The sequence below is a fragment of the Neurospora tetrasperma genome, assembly GCF_000213175.1.
Source record: "Neurospora tetrasperma FGSC 2508 unplaced genomic scaffold NEUTE1scaffold_5, whole genome shotgun sequence".
Lineage (NCBI taxonomy): Eukaryota > Fungi > Ascomycota > Sordariomycetes > Sordariales > Sordariaceae > Neurospora > Neurospora tetrasperma.
The window spans coordinates 1,256,009-1,277,075 of NW_009799103.1; the positions used below are offsets into that span (position 1 = coordinate 1,256,009).

The window sequence follows — 21,067 nt, forward strand, 5'->3', positions numbered from 1 at the left end:
GAAAAGAAAGCAATTCACGCCAAACACTTCAAGTACGCACGCACCTGTCGGTTCTCAAAGTCCAAGTTTTGCCAGATCCACCAGAGACGATCGATCTGCCCGTGATGAAGCCAGAAGACCGGGTCACCGGGGGAAATGTACATGTCGGCTCCGGGATCACCACCAATCATAAAGTGCCCGGCGGTGTGAATGCCCAGGTTTCCTGGATGGTAGCGAGGGTCACCCTCCTAGAGTAGTGCTTCATGTCAGCCAAAAGAAAAAGAAAACAATTTCTGCTTGGAGGCCAAGTACCTAGGTAAGGTAGGTAGCCTTGAGCGGAGCGACGGGATGGATTGGATTGGAGACTTCATGTTTACCTACCAGCGTAGTCTGGAACTCGAAAATATTCTTGGTCTGCAGAATGAGATCCGTCGTGTTCCTCAAGGTAGCAAACTTCCTCCCCAACTCTTCGCTCAAATCACGCTTCAGACACCGCCTGTTGTCCGCCAGAACGTTCGCTGCCACCGTCAGGTTGCCCGGTTCTCCGTATTTGGGCAGTCCCACGGGCCCGAGGTGCGTCTGCATGCCGGCGATCGGACCCGTCGTCACACAGCCGCCACCACGCCCGTTGGGCCCGGCCGGGAGAATGTTCACTTGGGTGAAACCGGGAAAGATGAAGCCCGAGTCCCCGTGGGGGACCGGATCGCCGTTGCCACCGAGCGAGATGTCTGAACCGTCAAAAATGGGGGAGGCGAGGAGATTGTCGATATCGAGACCGTGGTTCCAATAAGCAAGGGCGCCTGTTGTTGTTACACGACTTTTTTGTTTAGACCATTGGCTGGACCGGGAAGCGGGGGGTTTCTTTCGGACCATGGAAGGAAGGGCCTTGAGGGGTTGGTTGTTTAGACGAACCTTTGTAGCCACACTTTTGAAGACCTTGCTCGAAGCCATGAATGTAGTAACGGTGCCAGGGAAGAAAGAGACCCGAGAAATGGATGAAAGGTGTTACGTTTAAGTGAAGGTAGATAAAGTCGTCAAAAGCAGAGACGGCGCCGGGGGCTTCGCCTGCTGGAAGAATACTGGGACTCTCCAAGAGACATTTGAATGCCTTGATGTAGTCGCGTCTCTCGGCCTTGGAAAGGCTGCGCCTGTTCATATGGTGTTAGTCGAGGTAAACTATGCATGACTGGTGATTTTGACATAGAATAGGTAGGCACATACCATTCCTTTCTGACCCTGACATTCTTCCTGTTGCATTTGCCATTGAACCTTTGGTAGGCATTCCTAGAAGCTAATGCGTTGAGCTCCTTGAGAACCACACCTGAGTCGATGGCCTTTTGTCCCCATGAGGAGACATTAAAGGCCAACACGGGCACTGAGAGGACTCCCGTCAACCAGAGCGCAGAAGGGAGGTGCATGTTGGCGACATAGAGGCGAATATGGAGGAACGAGGAGTGATAGCAACCAAGCCGTATGTCAGATCACGACGGCCACCTTTTATACCAGGAAGAGCATCCTGCAGACCTCCCTCTCCCGTTTATCAGGGTATCTTTGGCCGTCCCAGTCCCATGAATAGACATTCCCATCGTACCATCACCGACTGACATCCTAGTAACCGAGCGGCGCGGGTTCGTCTTACTGTATTTGTATGCTGGTCCGAATCTTGGATGCATCGCTCTATCTGTGCCGTTGTTGATCATCTTTTGTATGGTGATGCCGGTTACCACTTCAATGCAGGTAAGATGCATGATCCCTTGTGTTCCTACCCTGGGCTACCACTCAAGACCTCCATGGGGGCCGCTTTTGCTACGACGGCAGAGATAGTGCCGAGAAAGTGGTAGGAAATGAGCACGATCCAATGTCAACAAAGCCAGGGAGACAAGGTATATATGCCTAAGAATAATGTATATCTGAAGACCCGTACAAGGACAAAAGCTGGGTTTCCGTATAGGTAGATTGAGAGGAAGTTTATCCTTCTGGGCACATGCCATCGAGCTTCCACTAGAAAACGGGCATGCTAAGGGGACAGTTGACTAGGACTTTGAGTTGACGCAATTGAATAATTTTCAAGCTTCAATCTGTTCATTTGGGAGGTTGGATCCTCATGTGCCCAATCCGCTCCCCGTCACGGCAAAAACGGCTGTCTGAAGACTCTGCCAAGCAAGACATGATGGAGTTCGTGGAGAATTGAAGTAACGAACTTGAGTCCCTATTGATGGAGTTTTGAAAGAAAGAAAGGAAAGTGGGTAGGAAGAAAAAAAAAAAGGTTGGAAAGGAGAAAAGGGAAAAAAAGAAGGAGGAAGGGAAGATAAAAAAGGAAAGGAAAGGAAGAAAGAAGAAGAGACGAAGAGAGAAAGGAGAGAGAAAAGGAGAAAAGAGGTTGGGAAGAAAAAAAGGATTGGTAGAAGAAAAAAAGATTTTGAAAAAGGAAGAGAAAAAGATGAAAAAAAATAAGAAAAAGAGAAAAAAAGAAAAAAGGAGGGGGGGAAATCTCATCTGCCGTACTCGAGTCAGTTACTATCATCAAGTTTCAAAAGTCTGCCACAGCTTAGCCGACACATTCACAGCGGCAAGACCACTCTTGGCTTGACAGTTAAGCGGGAGGTAGGAGATATGTCCCGCCAGACACTATCCATCTTCTGTTCGCACAACGTGCTAACGACGAGATGTCCTTGACGAATCGGATAATCGCTCCTTAGCAAAAAGAAAGAAAAAAGAAAAAGGAAGAAGAAAACCACCTGGAAAAATTAAAATTAGAAAACCGGCAGTCTCCAAATGCCTCGATCACAACTATGTAAGGTAGGTATGTACGTAGAGTTTCGCTTGAATTTTCTCTACATCTCCCATCGAGTCTTGTTGTTGCCCCTCTTTCAGGCTGCATAGGCAGCACACTGTGTAACCTGACGTTTAACTTTAGCGACGACATGGTGATATCGGGACGGTATTAAGGGAGCACTGGATGTAGGGTCCCCACAGATGGAAATCGTACCACACCTATCAAAACAGCGAATAGCCGAATACGATTCGAGCTTCCAAAACCACCGCGGTAGGAAACGCGGAACCCCCTCCGTTACGCATAACAAGCTTGGTGTATAACTGGTCCGGCACCGTAGATGCGCAGACTTCCAAGATCCTTTCGACTCGCTCTCCATTGCCGAAACTGTCTGCTACCTCACTTCCGCATGAGGCGACAATGGTTGTGACCCAAAAAATACTTATAGACTTAAACCGCCTCTTTCGACACCGGAATGACAGTCAACTGGACAGTCAACTTCGCAATATCTTCTGTCAGCAAGTCTCCCACCTCGATAACCCCGAAGCTCATTGAGGTGGATTCCAACACCTGTATAATGGACCGTGGCAACGTCTGACCGGAAATGGTTTCGATAGTTGTCACTCGGAGAGCTTGCTCAGATGGCAGTAACTCAACCTCGAAACCCTGGATAGGTAAGCAAGTCAGCCATGACCACACGAGTAGGTGAAGAACAAAATCGGTAGTACTCACTCCGTACAGATGTGGTATTTGGATCCACAACCTTGGGTCCTCCATTTCTGTCAAACATGACAGTTGTGGCATCCTGAATCGAGAAGGGTCGACCTGTGTCCCTGCTGGTTAGTGCTATCATGGTAGTATCGATGAGCCGCGTTCCATGTATCTTACAAGACAACCAGCAGTATCCTTCATTAATCTGTGAAGCTGCTCTTCCAGGTAAAGGAGTCTTCTTTCCTCCACATGATGCAAAATTTCCGGCTTGAATGCTTCCGCCAGCTCTTGGTTATATGCCGTGTCTCGTGCGGTCTTCCCTTTCCCTCCAAAGGACTTCAAGGTTTCTATATATCAGCCCAGTCAGCTAATTTCCAGAACAGACTCGTGGCGAATTGGTTTGACATACTCCACACACGAGAATTTGATTGAGCTTCTTCGACGAGCTCTTCCCATGCTCGGTACTCCTCAGAGTACTTGTCCTCGGGCGGCCTGCTACCAGCAATTATATGCAGCGCTGAAAGACCATCACCTTCGGCATCCAATGACCCAGTATTATACCAGTCACATTGTCGCCAGCTGTATTCCTTGCTGAGCGTCTTCAGAGCCCCAGTCCAGTCCTTGTTCACCAGCGCTTGGTGCCACTGCTTGCGTCGCAGAGCATATTGTCTTGGATAGCTGCTAGCCAATTTTCCTCCCAGCCATAGCGCCACATCTTCCTTTTGGAGGCCTCGCGTACCACCAGACCCTCCGTCGAGTTCATCAAAGTCGAGTTTCTTCATCTCAAGAATCTCGCTCAACATCTTATCAGCCAACATCCTGTATCCCTGAACGTCTGCAGGTGCGAACTCTGCCGCCAGTTCTGCACATGCCCGGTACTTGGACGCATCAACCAGTCGCCGGAAGATCTCGCGCTGGACTCTCTTCTCGTCAACGTTTATGGAAGACTCGGTCGAGTGATCGCGATTGGAGTTCATAGTGACAACAATGACTTGCACAATGGGCACACTATCCCCTCTGTTTGGCTTGGTGGTGACAGACAACAACTGGAAGAAGGCGCCCCTGAGCAAAATCTCCCTTTCGCCCTCTGGCGAAACATTGGCCACCGGCATGGCACAGATCGAAGTGACCACGCTGTCCGGGTATTGCGTCCGATAGGCCCTGAGAAGGCCCTCATCAATGCCCCTCGTATGGACCTGAAGGTGCATGTGCACCAATTGTTCGCCCCCCGGTGACTTCTTCGTCGCGAAGTCTTCCATGACCCTGGGATCGGCACTGGTTGACGTCAAGGCTAAGGGGATAGCAAAGCCGCGCATCGTCAAGTCGGGGTTCCGCATAATGTCTTCATAGAAGCGGACGGTTTCCTGGTAGACAGGCATTCCGCGATGCGTGAGACCCTCAAAGTTTCCATAGCGCGGATCACCAAGTTGGGACAGTCGGAGGTTATACAGGTCAATGGTCAGGAACTCGATAAGTGTGGTAGCAACCAGGAGATGCTCTTCAGCAGCGTGTTCCGTACGGAGGGTGTCACTGACCAGCTTGAAGAGGTAGTCGTATCCCGGAACAGAGCAGTACATTTCCAGAGCATCGTACTGCTCGCTGCTGTCAGTGGTACCGATATCAGAAGGGCGACTGACCGAAACGTCGGCGTAGTCGCGGTAACCACTGAGAAGTCGTTCAAGTGGTTCGCGCACCTCTTCCGGGAGCCTCTCGGGCTTACACCATCTCCGCACGGCCTCCACAAGTTGCGCATATGCGCCATTATCCAACCAAGCAGCGCGCACTTCTTCGATCTTACTCCGAAGTCGGGACATGCGTTCACGCTCAACCTGGCCGGAAAAGCCGGACTTGAGTGTCTGGAGGTTCACGGCATCGAGTGGTGCCGAGAATCTCGTCCTGGCTGCCGAGGTGGGTTTGAAACGAGGCATGGTGGGCTTTGTAATATGTGTTCCCTTTTTCGGTGAGTGTCGTCAATGGGTTATTGGCTGAATGGATCAGTTGAATTCGTATGTCATGCTTGTTGGTCCAAGTCAGAAGGATAAGTGCCTTCAGTATGAACGGGCTTGACCCTACTCAAGGTTGGTTATGTCGTTTTGAAACCGCACAGCCGTAAATTCGTCTCATGAACTTCTCTTTGGATAGGTAGGGGTCATGCCATGGAGAGAAAGGAGGCGGTGGGAGGCCGCCCACCAAAAAGAAGGCCCCTCAGCAGTGTGATACCACTGACTGCTATGATAATTGGAAAGGATGGACGGCCCTATTTGGGTATTCATTGCGCAGAAAGCCTTGCAACTGAGTCACTCCTTAAGTCATATCTCCAAGCCAAGCCTGGACTGAGATTTGGAGGGTGTCACAAAACCCCCAGTGCCATGAGCATTGAGTGTGGCGCACGGCTATAGGCGATATCACCCAATGACCATATTCATCACGTCCGACACTCCACATGGGAAGGCAGACAGAAGCAGCCACAACGCCAACTCTTAAGGAACCAAAAGGGAACAGCCTCGTCCACGACGAACCGCGAGCGGCCGGCCTGTTCGTCGTATACGCTAGTCATCCCCGATATCAACCACACAATTCTGTTATAAGCAGGTGAGTTCAAAAAGGATCCCACATCCACGATCTAGAACTCAGGATGAACGGAAGTCTTTGCCATTTCCAGCTTGTATTGCCTTCCTTGCATAAGCTTGCACTTTGAAGGAAAAAGCCTCGTCAATTACCAAGACACCAAAGTGGCCACCGATTGACCACAAGGCAACATATCATGGCCGAAGTACTGACTGGTATTGCCGTCGCAACCGAATCCCTCACTCTTTGCATCAAGGCCGTCGTTATCCTCAAAAGATTCTATGTGACGGTCAAAGAAGCAAGGGAGGATCTCAATAAGATCCTCAACCTGGTCGGACGCACAAGAAACCGTATCGAACTGATGAAGATCACACTCATCGAACTTCGGAAAACAACTGACCCCGGTATTACTGCAGGCTTCATCGCCGCATGTGATGGACTCAACAGAACTCTGAAAGAGCTAGTCCAAGAGGCATCCACTATTGCCAACGGTCGATCTCGATTTGGTATTGCCAGACGTCTGAAATGGTCGATGAGCCACTCCAAGGTTGAGGAACTTGTTCGAAAGCTGGCAGAACAGGAGAAGGAGGTGACAAATTCGTATATGATGCTCAACTCGTAAGCTGATGCCATGTTTGCTACGAGGAGTTTGTCCTGATAACAAACCACAGATTAACCTCTCTCCGAACTCAACAGGAGCTGCAGAGGCTCACAAGGTCATCTGACGAGCGGTCCGAGATCACAATCGCCTTTTGCCAAGAATCAGAGGAGCGCCTTTCCGACGTGTCTACGTTGCGAAGTAGCTCCGAAGAGCCCTCAAGTAGGCCTCGTACTTGGCTTGGGCATACCATTACCGATTACCACTCTCCGGAGTATCTGCAGCTGCGAGACGAGCTATCCGAAGCCGTATACTGGGGTGACTGGGATGTCGTTTTCAACAAGCTTGAGGAGGGGTTCCGGACATTTGGTGAACTGTGGGGGAATGCACCACGAGTGAGTAAGTGAAAGTACTTTGGACAGGAAGGATAAGCACCGAGAGGCTGATACATACGGCAACACAGAAGATCGAGCGCAGTATCACCACCTCTCAATGTGGACTCCTCTTCATCAAGCGGTATATCATCATGCGCCAGTCCATGTCGTTGAACGATTGCTGGAATATGGAGCTTTCAGTAAGTTGCACACAGAATTTATCTTCAAGTCCGCTCAGAGTGCGATTGTTGACACAGGAGCAGAAACGCTCCGAACAAGAAAATCCGAATTCGGGCATCCCAACTTGACCCCCCTCGAACTTGCTCACGAGATGGAAGTCTTCCATCTTTATGATATTCTCCGACCAGTGATAAAACGTCCTTTGCCACCGCACACCCTGCAGAGAATCGAGTATAATTTTCACTGCCTGATCCGCAGTGAGATAGGGCAGTGTGTTGATACAGCAAAGCTCTATCTCCCTGCTCTTGAGGTTCTCACGGAGCTCGATGGGGAAGCTGTGTGGTTCCCGATTAAGTTTGGACATCCCGGTGCTGTACGTTATTACCCATCTCCGAAGTTCTCGTAACCGACTCTAACAGTAACCGACTCAGGGATACCTTTTCCAGCTGTTGGGCAGGGAGCTTCAGGTCAAATCTGTGAACATCCAGGACAAATCTTCGGAGACCCTCTATCGCGTTATGGAAGACGACATTTATGAGACTGACCAAATCTTCAACTTTGCCGGAGACCTCAAACAGAAGAGAGACATTGATGAAGAGGATACCGCACAATCCTTGCCGTTCAAGCTGGAACTTTGATGCCTCCAGGCACGACAAAGAAAAGACCACGGGTGAAGGATTCTTCTTCTGGCTATTGCTCCACAACCGGATAGTCCGAGCATCCTTGATCAGCACAGTCAGTTATGGGGTCCATATCGACGACGCTTTGGGCTGCGAATTGGCATATTATGGGGTTCGCGACATTAATCCCGCGACAAATGCCCCGAAAGCACAGGGCTGATAGAAACAAGCTGCGAAACGCACCCGGCCCACAAGAGTTGCCGGAGTACAATGTGCTGAGAGACTTGGTCCCCATCTCGAGACCGGCATCGGAAGGGGAAGATGTGAAACCCATTCACATTTCCGATTTCCATAAACCACACCGTTGTGAAAAAACCACAATGAAGGTTGATTCGGAGTGACGGCAAGCCATATCCCATAGCTCGGCAACGTACTCGTCGATGGTATCCGGGCTTCTATCCAGTGCGTACGAGAAGCGAGGCGGTTATACCCCCCAGAACTCGAGGGCTAACCCGTCAATCTCGCTGGGAGGGTATCCGAAGATGGCATATACGTGCTCCACCGCATCTCGGTAACCGGCGTATCCCGTGTTGGCGTACCCTACTGCTTCCACCTTCTCACCTGCCGACTGCACCGCTTCTTGTCATCAACCTCAGCGTGCCGAGCTTCGACCTCGTTTCCGGAGACAGTTGTCCCTGCGCCATGAAGACGATGCACTCGGCGTGAAAAAGAGAAAACATCAAGTCGCGGCCAATAAGATGCGTCCCGGGAGCTCGAAGACACTCGATGTTTCGGTTTGTCGTATCGCCGTTTACTTCCATTTTCAAATGTCCACCTGTTTTCGCCGGACGCGGAGCATAAACCCACCGCGCCAACCTCTCCACATGTTCCGTCGACAACCCGTCAACCGTTACTCGCTTATAGAACTGCGCCAATGTCTCCCGCAACCGCTCTAACGGCTCGCTTCGTACCCACCGGTTCGATCGCATCCGCTGGAACAGTGCCATGATCTCCCCGTCTACCGCGCGATGTTCGTCAGGTATTTTGGGCGACCATACCGCGTCAAACCCGCGGTATTCCTGTTCCGAGGCTAAGTCGGGAAGCACATAGACTGTGTCCTCGTGATGAGTTGTAGGGAGAATGATGCGGAGAGTGTTGGGTCCGTAGCGATGGGGCGCGTTGTGGACATAAGGGTTCTGAGGAACGGTGTCGGAGAGGAAGAGGAAGAGGCCTGCTAGGGATAACTTGTCGTGGAGCAGCTGGTCTCTGTCTTGGGAGAGGTCGGGGGCAGATGTCGCAGCGAGTAAAGAAGCGAGCGTTGGGACGCCGACCATGAGGAGCACGAGGGCCTTGAATGTGTACAACAGCATCGGGTGCCCCTGTAGCGCCGAAGTCCAATCGTAGAGTTCGTGGATGCGAGAGCCGGACCAGAGTCGCGGTCCGGCTGCGGACAGGAGATACCAAAATATCAGGACAAGGGAAGGGAGAATGGGTGCATATGAAAGGGCTACTAAGGCTTCGATGGCTGATGGCGCGTTGGCGATTTCGGGTACGACAGCGATCATTCAAGTTGCCGTTGTGAGCGTTATGACGGCGGCAACTCGGCGGTCGGTACTGCTTGGCCATAGCGACAGGCAGAAGACATTTCAGCATGGGCGTTTGCGAGGGCGTTCATGATGGAGGAGGAAGCCGCGGTCGAGAAGGATTCGGTGGAGGAGAAGCCAGGATATTATGGCGCCGATACGGAAAATTTCTTGGAGTGTGTTGTAAAAGGAGGACTGAATTAGCTTTTGCTCCTCGGACAGGGGGAAGGGAGACTGGGGAATGGAAAATAGGTAGGAAGCAGAACGAACAACGGAGGAGGGTGTATCGAAGATTGACCAAAATCGATGTTGAGTTCCATATGAATCCATTGGGTCTGCATATGGTACCCCTTCAGTTTGTGTTGTGGTGTTTTCGTCAAGTGTCTCGAGGGTAGAAGATCGCTGTTGTTGTTGTTGTTGTTGTTGTTGTTGTTGTTGTTGTTGTTGTTGTTGTTGTTGTTGTTGTTGTTGTTGTTGTTGTTGTTGTTAGTAGAAGAAAGAGGCCTATGATGAGGACTTTCCCGAAATGTCCCAAGGCGTTTGAATCGTGGGTGGAAGTCGCTGTCGGACCAAATCATCTGCAATTACCACAGGTATAACCTCAATTTCATCGTGGCATCAGCTGAAGTCTACAATGAGTTATTCAATGTTTTCGTTGATGCCGTTGACCACCAAAAAAGGGTAATCGAAGATTGCGAAGTTGAAGTGTTCACTCCGCCCCTCGCACTTCCTTTCTAATGCTGATGCTTCCACTTGCAAGCGACCACTACACTCTTGCCATGCAGCAAGCTTGTCTGCAGTTCCAATTGGAGGAGCCAAATGAGGCGTGAATGTATGTACCTACATGATTTATTTCTGCCTGAGGTGCCTCACAGAAAGGTAATGAGTCTGCAAGGTTACACAATGATACTGATTGAACCGCTATTTGATTCACGGCCTTGGCTCCAGCTCCCAAAGAGGACTGGGATAATTTCAGATAGATATCTGGTTTGAAAAAAATACTGTGCTGTCGTGAACATCCTCGCTCGTTAGCCAAAGAAGGGTAGAGGGGGACGCTGTGGCTGGAGGTGCTGTATACTCTTCAACTAATGCGTCCAGTAGGTATGTTCCGCTCCACTATCATTCTCCATCCAGGAGAGGTTAAAAAAGAAAAAAAAAGAGTAAAACTACACACCGCTTTGGCAGTTGTCACTGGAGTGACGAACGCTATTTGCCACCATCTTCCTCCTCTTTTCCTTGTCCATGATCTCTTGAACTATCCTGGGACGAAAATGGGGAGTACTTCGCATCCCAGCGTCGGGTCTGGTCGTGCCGGCACCGGCGCCTACGGCTGAGACCAATGCAATGACGATGCCTATTCATGCTCGGTTGAAGTCGAGGTGATGCCGGGTTGGTCATTCGCTGGTGCCTCCTCGGAGAGCTAGAGAGTTTTCTCCACCAATGCCGCCAAACTCATCGTCTTCCTCACCGTAAACAAACCCCAACTTTCTCTTCCTCGCTACCCTCGTCGTCCGTGTCACCGGCCTCGTCCACTGCATCCTCACAATAATCACCCCATATTCCTCCATGTGAGCCGCCCTCTACATCCTCGCCATACTCGCCCTGCGATTGAGATCCTTCGCTAGAGTCATAGTCATCTGCATCCTCATCGTTATAGATCTCCACTAGGTCCTCGGAATATCCATCTTGCTCTTCCTCATCCCATTGAATAATCTCCGTGACCTCCGCCTCCACATCCTTGTTGAACCTGATCTCGGTGACCAGGACGTTACACAGCGAACAGCGACTTCTCATAGGAAAGCCTGACTCGAGAAAGTCGCGGTAGAAGGGGAATCCACTGATGCCCGTCTTGACGATGTACAGGCAGCCACAGTTGGCTACCATGCCGCGGAGGAATAGGGCGGAGGATCTCGGTTTCAGTCTCGGCGGGCAATCCTGGGAGGACTGGGAAGGCTGTGTTGGGTTGTTTGGAAGGGGTCTGCAGGTTTGAGTACTCCGGAATGTGGTGAGGGGCTGGGAGAGAGGTTTGGATGTTAGCTTTTTGCTTCTTTTTTCGTGGACCAATATGGGCGATAATGAGTTCGACCATGTGTAGAGCAACGAACAAAACCGGCCATCTTGGTTCTGCCCTTTTTCTTTCCTGGCCAGGGCTACCGACCGTTGCGGTACAAAATGATGGCTTTCCGATGCCGTTCGCAGTTACATCTTTGTCATCTTCGTTGGAATCAAATCACTCGTCCCGGTTCCATTCAACACGACGGCACCTTCCTAACTGCTGAGCCAGCATCAAGTTTGGTGGTTATTCTGCTGGCAAAGCACGAAGAAGAAGAATGAGGGGGGGGGGAATAAATAAGAAGGAAAGAAATACATAAAATTGAAATTGGCTGACCCGGTCTAAAGAATCTGTCGAGTTGCCGCTCTTAGAGGGCTCTGATGATAGAGATCCCGCGGCCCCTTGGGTGGCGTGACTGATGTCTGCGTTGCTCTTAGACGACGCTGTTGACGAACATTCAACCGGTGATTTTGGTCGGTTGTTCTCGTTGGATATTTCAGGTACCGCCAGGCCCGTCTTTAGGGCAGCTGCGTAAGACAAGACCGGGGCCTTGCCCCCAGCCTTTGCGGTCTGCATTTTGGTCGTGTGTTCTGGTTACGATCGGGACTGGTCGTTCTCGTTAGACATTTCGGGGTCAAAATCTGCTAACAATTTCTTCTTGACAACATGGGCATAAAATAGAGTTGGATAGATGGGGAGTAATGCGCTGTACCCGGGGTGAACAGTTCTTTTATGTCTTAGTGACTGAGCAATATTGTGGTTCCTTGAGGGTGTTGAGTGTTATCTTTCGATCGTTGGAATAAACTTGCCAAGCATTGTTCCATGACCTTCCGACATTTGGACTGAACTACCGTGCTGTAACGAGGAACGGTCTTTCTTTATTTGCCGGTTTGGATGTGAATAATGAAGTGCATAAGGGAAAGAGAAAAAGGAGGACCTTATCAGTCCCATCCCGATTATTTCAGGACAGGTTTGTTCTTTCATCATTGAGGCCGCTCATGCAACACCGCCGAATGTCCGGTAGTTATGCACGACCTTTTCGGAAGTCCAAAAATTTTAATCATGATATCGGGTATCCAACGGGCATATTATATGCCGAGGTCGGGCTAATACTGCCCTGAATGTATCGGAAAATCGTGAAATTGATGTTGTCGCTCTCAAACCGTAGTAACTCGCAAGCGTGGGACTTGGAGAGGTAAGGCGTAAGGCACAGACATGTATACCGGAAACCACATCCTACGGTATATTTATCGGTCCAAGTTTGGATGCAAAGCTGGTGTATCTCTGGGCGCCACGCTCAATCAAGATGTCTCTCTAGCTTGGAAATTGTACTTTTATAGATACTGACAGCTTGGATCTGCAACAGTGTATAGGATGCGGCGCGGGGGAATCTATTCGGCTGCCGACCGTTCGGATGAGGAACACGTTCTCGGACGTCAAAAGTGTTCGGCTGGATGACGACGTAATACGGTTCGACGGGCATGAAGCTCGAACCTTGCCGGAGGAAACGTTTGAGACGAAGACCAAGTGACGAAGCACATGACGGGCCTGAGAGCTGGACTGTCGTTGAAACATGCTGGCTATGACGGAATGGTTATAGTGACCAAGATACCTACCGTGAATGGCCTATTCAATAGTAATGATTTTTTTTGCTCTGTATTCTCGGCTTTCATTGCTCTCCAAACCCCCAGATCGAAGCGACTGGCTCGTTTGAAGGTAAGTAGCAGGCCCATTTTGCGATGAGCACATAGGTCACAACAAGTTCCTGAATGGATGGCTGTATATCACGTCATATGGCGCCGTTACCTGTGGAGGTTTTCTCCTCTTTGGAAACCCGAAACATTGGCACATGTGGTTGATTCGATTTGGTGAGAGTTCAAGTTGTGCATCTCTTTCGTTGTTTGCCGGTTTCTCAGAGTTTGGGTCGTCGTCATCTGTGGATCCACTGTGAGGCCTCTCAGCCACTTGAACGACTGGATCCGTTCTGCGGAGACAGTGGCGCAGTGCCAAGCCTTCAATTATAACCCCTGGCTAGTAATCCCGGACTCCCGGCCAGACTCCGACCAGCCGCGGCGGCCCTCATTATCATCTGTCATGTTTCGTTCCGTCCTTCGTTGCAGATGCCATGCTTCATGACCGCCAGTCGTCATAGCACAGGACAAACTCAAATAACCTCAAGGGCATCGATTCGGCCCCGTAGTTACTTCGTTCCAGGCGGTCAGGAACGTAGGATAGCCCGGGTATGGCGGCAGTCAGAGTTGAAACTGAATTGATTCCTTGCCTCACTGTGACCACACTCAGACTACTGTCCTTCGACCAGTACGCTACTGTCTTGAACCAGACCACCATACAAAACGAGGCGCATTCGCATCGCCAAACAGTCACATGAGAAAACTCCAATCAACCGACAAACCCCACCCCTGAGAGCATTCAGCCCCTCTCTGACATCCCCTTTCGTCCACTTATCCCCAGAATCACAAGTCGAGCAATCCATTCCCAGTGCGCCAAGCCGGCTTCTGAGACGTATTGAGGTCCATCTCCATCTCCATCGAATCCTATCCAATCCATTGGGTCTGGCGCTTCTGTAATCCTAGAAATCCAAAGGGCTGTGCCATATGCCATCCTCATCAGGCCCGAGTAATAGATCCGTTGTGAAGCCCGCCGCTTTGTTCCTTATAAGTCTTGTCGTCCTCCTCTTCTTTTCTACGATACCCTCTCACACTTTTAATTCTACCTTGTTGAGCCAGCTCTACTCTGGTCATCAGCATCCTACAGCAACAATCGCAACCACAGCTACAGTCGCCTTTACGGACTCGGTCACGACCACCATCACTTCTGTTGACAAAGGACCAACACCATCCTCCGTCACTTCCACCACACCAGCCACAACAGAAACAAGTACTACTACAACCGAACAACAACCAACACTAACGTCACCAACCATGGGAGGCGGTCCAGACACCATCGGCTACCGCACCGTAGCCTACTTCGTCAACTGGGCCATCTACGGCCGCAAGCACCGGCCGCAAGACTTGCCCGCCGAGAAGCTGACGCACATTCTCTACGCCTTCGCCAACGTGCGCCCGGATTCGGGCGAGGTCTACCTGACGGACCAGTGGGCGGACACGGACATCCACTGGGAAGGAGACAGCTGGAACGACACCGGCACGAACCTGTACGGGTGCCTGAAGCAGCTGAACCTGCTCAAGCGGCGCAACCGCAACCTCAAGGTGCTGCTGTCAATTGGCGGGTGGACATACAGCAGCAACTTCAAGGAGCCGGCGAGTAAAGAAGAGGGGAGGAGGAGGTTTGCTGAAAGTGCTGTTGAACTTGTACGTTTGGAAGTCTCTAGATCTTATCTTCCTTACTTAAATACCCTTCCTTTCCTAGTCCATGTCCGGGACAAAAAGCTAACACTGCCAACCAAATAGGTCAAAAACCTCGGCTTCGACGGCCTCGATATCGACTGGGAATACCCGCAAAACGCCCAAGAAGCCTCCGACTTTGTCTCTCTGCTCTCAGCCTGCCGCTCCGCCCTCGACGCCTACGCCTCCACCGTCCCTGGGAATCCTCACTTTGAGATGAGTGTCGCCTGCCCGGCCGGCCCGCAGAACTACGAGAAGATGGACTTGCCAGGAATGGACCGGTACCTCGACTTCTGGAACCTAATGGCGTACGACTACGCCGGCTCGTGGGATCAGGTGGCGGGCCACCAGGCCAATCTATTCCATTGCAACAGCAACCCGGCTGCCACGCCCTTCAGTACCCAGCGCGCCGTCGAGTACTACTTGTCGACAGGCGTGGCGGCCGACAAGATCGTCTTGGGCATGCCGCTGTACGGGCGCGCGTTTCAGGGCACCGAGGGATTGGGGCAGCCGTATAGTGGTGTTGGTGAGGGGACGTGGGAGAATGGCGTGCATGATTACAAGAAGCTGCCGTTGGAGGGAGCCGAGGAACGCGTCGATTACGAATCTGGTGCTACGTATTGCTACCATCCGGGAACCAAGACGCTGGTCAGCTATGATACGCCTGGCATGGCGAGGATGAAGGCTGAGTATATCCGGGAGAGAGGCCTTGGTGGTGCCATGTGGTGGGAAAGCAGTGCTGATAAGGAAGGCCCTGATAGCTTGATTGGTACCGTCGTCGATGGTTTGGGCGGCCTCCCGGCGTTGCGTTGGGACGGCAACTGCATCGACTACCCGAACACCAAGTATGACAATTTGCGGGCTGGGTTTCCGGGAAATTAGGTCGTGGTCGTAGATGTCGATAGATCGGATGATGAATGCCATCGGACACCTGGCGGTGCCATGGTGAATGAAACATATTTCACAATCACAGTCAGCAGCGAAATTCAAGTAGCAATGATTCGGCCAAGTCGGTCATGCCATTCCCATTTTTGCTTTCCCTTGCCAGTCAAAGGTACCCTGATGTCTGCTCAAAACGCCATACATGAAGTTCCAATCCTAGCGAGATGTGGTATTGTCATTCCCCGTCCCAGATCATGCCCCTAAGCTTTCCAGCAATTTAAGAGCTCTTCTCGAAGACGTAGGTGAGGTGGCAGCGACCGCAGTACTGACGATCCTGCATGGCGGCCATGAAGACACCGGCACCGCACTATAGATATGGGGTCAGCGAATGATCGTTACGGCAACGGGTAGCTGAATGGTGGAACTCACGGTCTCGTTAGGGCACTCGCGGCGAAGACGCTCGATCTTGCCGTCGGAGTCGACCTTGTAGTACTTGAGCACAGCGAGTTTGGTCTTTTTGCGCTTGTGCTTGATCTTCTTGGGGGTGGTGTAGACCTTCTTTTTTCTCTTCTTACCACCACCACGGAGGCGAAGCACGAGGTGGAGGGTGCTCTCCTTCTGGATGTTGTAGTCGGAGAGGGTGCGGCCATCCTCGAGCTGCTTGCCGGCGAAGATCAGGCGCTGCTGGTCAGGGGGGATGCCCTCCTTGTCCTGGATCTTCTGCTTGACATTGTCGATGGTGTCGCTAGACTCCACCTCAAGGGTGATAGTCTTGCCCGTGAGGGTCTTCACGAAGATCTGCATGATTGCCTACTGAGAAGTGGTAAGGAAGTGTTAGAGAGACAGAGACACAGCAGAGGGAGGATGCGATTCCTGCGAATCCTCGTGATGCTGCGCCCGGCTTAACGCGCAAAAAAGATGTTTGACTGGGGATGGGATGTGATGGGAAGCGCCGAAGCGTTGTAAAATATCGTTATCTTCCCTTCCTCCCGCCCGCGGGAGAAATCCCCAGCAAAGCGATCATGGAAAATATCGACTTGTGCGAATGACAACAAGAACGAGGGGGTATCATAAAAGATGGGTGTAGAAGCCGAGCACAGCACCACGATTCATCACAGCATCGTGCAGACGTACCTAGACACAATGTCTTCCTCAGCAATCTGTAGACGGTGTGAAGGTGCTTGACGAGGAAGAAAAAGAAGTCGGGATTTGAAGGCGGCCGCGAAAGGCGGATTTCTTTTGTCAACCGTGCCCCACACAAAAGCGGAGTCAGCTGACTTGGGCGGGCAGCTCGCACACAGCAGGAGGAACCTTAGGGTTTCTGTGAGCGGTAGCCCTGGGGCCAAGCGGCAATTCACCTGGCCCCAGCGCCAGCAGGTTGGGCTGAAGCCCTCTGGCACTGGCAGCACTTGCAGCACAAGCACCCACTTGTGGGGCGCACAGGCCATCTGTGCCAAATTGTGGATCCCACACACGCTTGGCCACGCTCTGGCCGCCGTACTTTTGGACGTCGTGCCTTTTGTCGAATTCTTGAACTTCCTCCTCTCGTCCTTTCAATCGACAGCAACATCTTGAGAACCGTACCACTCAAGACACCGCCAAGATGGTCAAGAAGAGAAAGAACAACGGCCGCAACAAGAAGGGCCGCGGCCACGTCAAGCCCATCCGCTGCTCCAACTGCTCGCGATGCACTCCCAAGGACAAGGCCATCAAGCGTTTCACCATCCGCAACATGGTTGAGTCCGCTGCTATCCGTACGTCGACGACACCACTGGTTTGATCAAACGACGACTGCTGACCATGTCCTCTCCCCGCAGGTGATATCTCGGATGCCTCGGTGTTCGCTGAGTACACGGTTCCCAAGATGTACCTCAAGCTGCAGTACTGCGTCTCTTGCGCCATTCACGGCAAGATTGTCCGGTACGTTTGTCCGCCTGGCGGGGACAGCCACGTTCGCTTCCAAAGCGACGTGGGCGGCTGAGATGAACCTTGGTCGAACCTCTGCTCCCGCCAAACCCTACAAAGTATCCCCCGTCCGTCCCACTGACAATGATGACTATAGTGTCCGTTCCCGCGAGGGCCGCCGCAACCGTGCTCCTCCCCCGCGTGTCCGCTACAACAAGGACGGCAAGAAGGTCACCCCTACCCAGGGTGCTAAGACCGCCTAAATCAGGCGACCTTAGCGGCTTCCTTGCGACAAACCCGCTTCGGGGTTAACAGGCGTTTTCTGCGTTGGTCGGCGTTTCGATTTTCTGGGGGTTATATGGAATGAACATGAGGCCGAAAGGCAGATGATATCATGACATGGCGCTTTTTTGCACAGGAGCAAAGAAGCTGGCAATCACCGGATACACAAACGGAATCGGAATGGCCCATGGGTTCCTTCGACCAGTTAAGGGATACCAAGCTAATAGTCTACCAATAATGAGCACCTGTTGATGAACAACATACTCATCTCTCTGTGCCTCCCGCTTGCTTTTTGCGCCCGATGTTTGAGAATTCGTCTTCACTAACTTTAGGACCTTTGTCGACTGATATCACTCGTCCCAGTCCAACATTGCTCACCCTTGTTCCACCGCTCCCTTTTCATCGACCTCGACTCTCGTTCATCATTACGGCCTTGTCCTGTTCCTCGCCCTTTTGACTACGTCATTTTGCAGCTTGACCCTGCGAAAATGCTCACAACACAGCCACTGCAGTGGCATGCCGATATGGTCGAGTCGCCCGGGAAGAGAGTCAGCGAGCGAAGGTCGTGAGAGTGGGCGCAACGGAGAACTAGGTGGTGCTCGACCCTCTCGTGCCGTCCTGTCTTGAGGTTCATTTCGAGACTCGAAGGCTAGGATGAGAACTTTTGGGGGATTGACCTCGACGGTCCATTGCATTCGATTACCGGGCCCGCCATGCGTCCTCGGGTCTTTCATACCAAGGCGCACACCCTTTGCTGCACAATCCTTGCCTCAACATCGTGGCGATCATGCCATACATGCCACGACTGGACAATCACCTTGAGGATATTGGGTCATTACTTAATGAAGTGGCTAGGTAGGTACTCACGATGTGAGCCGAGCTACTGAAAGGAAGCCCTCGTCGATCACGTCACTTATATTGACGGGGACATTTCATGTTGACTTGCTAGATAAAAGGCATGCATTTTTATTTCATTGTCGTTCATTCACTCCCCGTCGCAGTGAAATCAGGCGCGGCCGGGTGTCAAAAGACAAAACTCATCACTTCGACGTGACGGGCAACACGCTCTTGAGAAGCTACAAAACTGGCGGGTTCGGAAGGCACAAGGCACCGGGCAACAGCTTTGTACTCTGCTTACGTAGCTAACAAATGTTATGACAAAGCCACTCACTCTAAATAAAAATGTCCCTCGCAGCCTGGGAGCATTGTCGACCTTCAACAACTTTATAGTCTCAAGACTAAATCACAATGAGTGTGTTGTTGCCAGGGATCTATATTGTCGAATGTCGAGCTGGGATTTGTTCACCCTGTTGCAACTGCTCGCGATGTCGGATCTCTCGAGTATCTACAGGTACTGTCAAGCTGTGTTTGAAACGACGTACGAAGCTACCGCTCTGATAGAGACTGGAAATCTTTGCGAATCCGTCATAAGCTTCATGATGGTCATGTTCTTTTATGCTGGTCAAAACAAAACTTATTCGGCATGACACCTGAGCCATCGAGTTGATAAGGTCTTTTACATTATAATACGAGGATAAAAGCAACAATGACAACAAGCTAAGAACAGAATCGGGCTTTTCTGTATATATGTACATTTAGCGTAACGAATATTTACTGGTCGTTCTGTCCCGCTATCTTGTATTCCATGATGATGTAGCGTAGGCTGAGGATTATAGTGTGAGCTGTGCTAGAAGAAAATCAGGAGAGCAGCGCCCTAATACGAGATTTGAGGCACTCAAACTGTTTGAAAAGCGTACTATAGGCTGGTGGAACGAATTAAGTGGTATATATACCTCCATATAAACAACCGAGGTTGAACGTCGATGTCTTGTTCACTTCTAGTCAATTGGCTCCTCAAGCGCAAGTCTCACTGGCGATATTGATTCCAATAAGTTGCGTTTTGCGACTGGAAGCGATTTTGCCCATGGGCATGACTTTCAACCGATGGACGCTATTCGTGAAGATGAAATGTGGATATGTTTGTTCCTGACCCTCCTGGATGCAGTACATGATGATAAACGACCTAGCTCGTAGTCCATACAATATGAACGAACTTCTCTCGTCGAGCAGTTCGAGATCCTTTTAAGAAATCCCCCCCCCCCCCCCTTCCCTTGGTTATCATGACCGTGACTGATTTGGGCTCGTTATGGCACTATCTGGTGCCTACACTGTAGTTAGACATGCCTGGTCACTTTCTTTGACACCTCAAGACTACCACTCAGATACCGAGCTCCAAAAACCCCAAAACGTCATTAAACAGGAAGAAGAGAGTAAATGCAAGCAACCATTCCCGTAAGAACGCAATTTGTAAACATCGAGCCATGCCCGGACGGAACCATGAAGGCGGGTTTCAGTGCTGCTGGATGCCCGTTAACCATGCTGTCGAGCCTGAATCCATGAGAGGCCGAGAATGTCATAGTAATTCGGAAACCCCACATTTCGAAACATGACATATAATCCTTTTGATAGTTACCAGAAGCATTTTGGCAGACTGAAAATTTACAAACTGTTTATGCCACCCAGTCCCAATTTCTCGATTTTATAAAGTAGCATACATGGAGATTCCGGGTAGAGTTGTCTAGTGACGCCATTGCCGGCGTACCATCATATGCCTTTCATCTTGCTCCAACTGACCACTATGCGTCACCTCCCTAGATGTGTGTGAACCTGGTGTTGAGCCGTTCGACCGTGATTATTGGACTGATCCAGCCGCACAAACGCCTTTGGAGATCAGATAGCGGACAGTGGCTGACCTGGCAGAAACGTGGCAGGAGCCGTCGCAAGCAACATCGATCTTTGGCTTGATCAAAACCTGTTGAGTAGAGGCAACTAGAGGTATTCAAGTATCAAGGCAGGTATGAATAAGATGGCAAAGAAGAAGAAATGCACAGGACTCGAGAAGGAGAAATGGAAGCAGAAGTGGCCCTTGCCTGCCGAGCTGCCCCGATCTGCCCTATCGAGAATCCCTGGCCGCTAAACCCAGCTGGGCGCCCTGAGCTGTTTGGCTGTGTGGGCTGCCACGAGGCGCGATGCGGGGCCAGCTATGGAACCCTCCGTCACTCCGTCACCTTCGACTTACAGTTCGTCCAGGGCGTGTCACTTTAGGTCTCCGTCCATTGATCGATTCGGGCGATTGGGGAGGACGGGAGCCAGACACCTCAGTCATGGGACTAAACCCACCGTGTTCCGGCTGC

The 21,067-nt window shown here is 51.2% G+C and overlaps 8 protein-coding genes across 8 annotated transcripts in view; 3 read left to right on the forward strand and 5 right to left on the reverse strand.

Annotated features, from left to right (window-relative positions):
• Positions 1–1,422, reverse strand: part of NEUTE1DRAFT_117718 (uncharacterized protein) — a gene marked incomplete at both ends in the record, with an annotated part of 2,816 nt that extends 1,394 nt beyond the window's left edge. Inside the window, 4 exons of the mRNA XM_009854851.1 lie at positions 45–227; positions 361–779; positions 892–1,127; positions 1,201–1,422. Coding sequence (XP_009853153.1) covers positions 45–227; positions 361–779; positions 892–1,127; positions 1,201–1,397 — 1,035 coding nt within the window. The remainder of the gene's footprint in view (positions 1–44; positions 228–360; positions 780–891; positions 1,128–1,200) is intronic.
• Positions 1,423–3,202: 1,780 nt separating this feature from the next.
• Positions 3,203–5,391, reverse strand: NEUTE1DRAFT_139574 (uncharacterized protein; the record flags this gene model as incomplete). Its single annotated transcript, XM_009854852.1, has 4 exons — positions 3,203–3,418; positions 3,485–3,577; positions 3,641–3,810; positions 3,873–5,391. The coding sequence occupies 4 exons, from the start codon at positions 5,389–5,391 to the stop codon at positions 3,203–3,205; spliced, it is 1,998 nt and encodes a 665-aa protein (XP_009853154.1).
• Positions 5,392–6,227: 836 nt separating this feature from the next.
• On the forward strand, positions 6,228–7,974 carry NEUTE1DRAFT_85506 (uncharacterized protein; the record flags this gene model as incomplete). The annotated part of the gene is made up of 5 exons (XM_009854853.1): positions 6,228–6,649; positions 6,703–7,028; positions 7,093–7,203; positions 7,261–7,556; positions 7,615–7,974. 5 exons carry the CDS (start codon positions 6,228–6,230, stop codon positions 7,819–7,821), a joined length of 1,362 nt encoding a protein of 453 aa, XP_009853155.1.
• A 446-nt stretch (positions 7,975–8,420) lies between these two features.
• Positions 8,421–9,368, reverse strand: NEUTE1DRAFT_139576 (uncharacterized protein; the record flags this gene model as incomplete). The annotated part of the gene is made up of 1 exon (XM_009854854.1): positions 8,421–9,368. One exon carries the CDS (start codon positions 9,366–9,368, stop codon positions 8,421–8,423), a length of 948 nt encoding a protein of 315 aa, XP_009853156.1.
• A 1,482-nt stretch (positions 9,369–10,850) lies between these two features.
• Positions 10,851–12,015, reverse strand: NEUTE1DRAFT_123755 (uncharacterized protein; the record flags this gene model as incomplete). Its single annotated transcript, XM_009854855.1, has 2 exons — positions 10,851–11,339; positions 11,776–12,015. The coding sequence occupies 2 exons, from the start codon at positions 12,013–12,015 to the stop codon at positions 10,851–10,853; spliced, it is 729 nt and encodes a 242-aa protein (XP_009853157.1).
• A 1,666-nt stretch (positions 12,016–13,681) lies between these two features.
• Positions 13,682–15,825, forward strand: NEUTE1DRAFT_123756 (endochitinase 1 precursor; the record flags this gene model as incomplete). The annotated part of the gene is made up of 4 exons (XM_009854856.1): positions 13,682–13,758; positions 13,799–13,970; positions 14,187–14,771; positions 14,871–15,825. The coding sequence occupies 4 exons, from the start codon at positions 13,682–13,684 to the stop codon at positions 15,684–15,686; spliced, it is 1,650 nt and encodes a 549-aa protein (XP_009853158.1).
• On the reverse strand, positions 15,792–16,868 carry NEUTE1DRAFT_117720 (uncharacterized protein; the record flags this gene model as incomplete). The annotated part of the gene is made up of 3 exons (XM_009854857.1): positions 15,792–16,053; positions 16,116–16,499; positions 16,821–16,868. 2 exons carry the CDS (start codon positions 16,488–16,490, stop codon positions 15,964–15,966), a joined length of 465 nt encoding a protein of 154 aa, XP_009853159.1.
• A 325-nt stretch (positions 16,869–17,193) lies between these two features.
• On the forward strand, positions 17,194–18,148 carry NEUTE1DRAFT_117721 (ribosomal protein; the record flags this gene model as incomplete). The annotated part of the gene is made up of 3 exons (XM_009854858.1): positions 17,194–17,440; positions 17,504–17,606; positions 17,749–18,148. 3 exons carry the CDS (start codon positions 17,290–17,292, stop codon positions 17,852–17,854), a joined length of 360 nt encoding a protein of 119 aa, XP_009853160.1.
• Between the last annotated feature and the right edge of the window lie 2,919 nt (positions 18,149–21,067).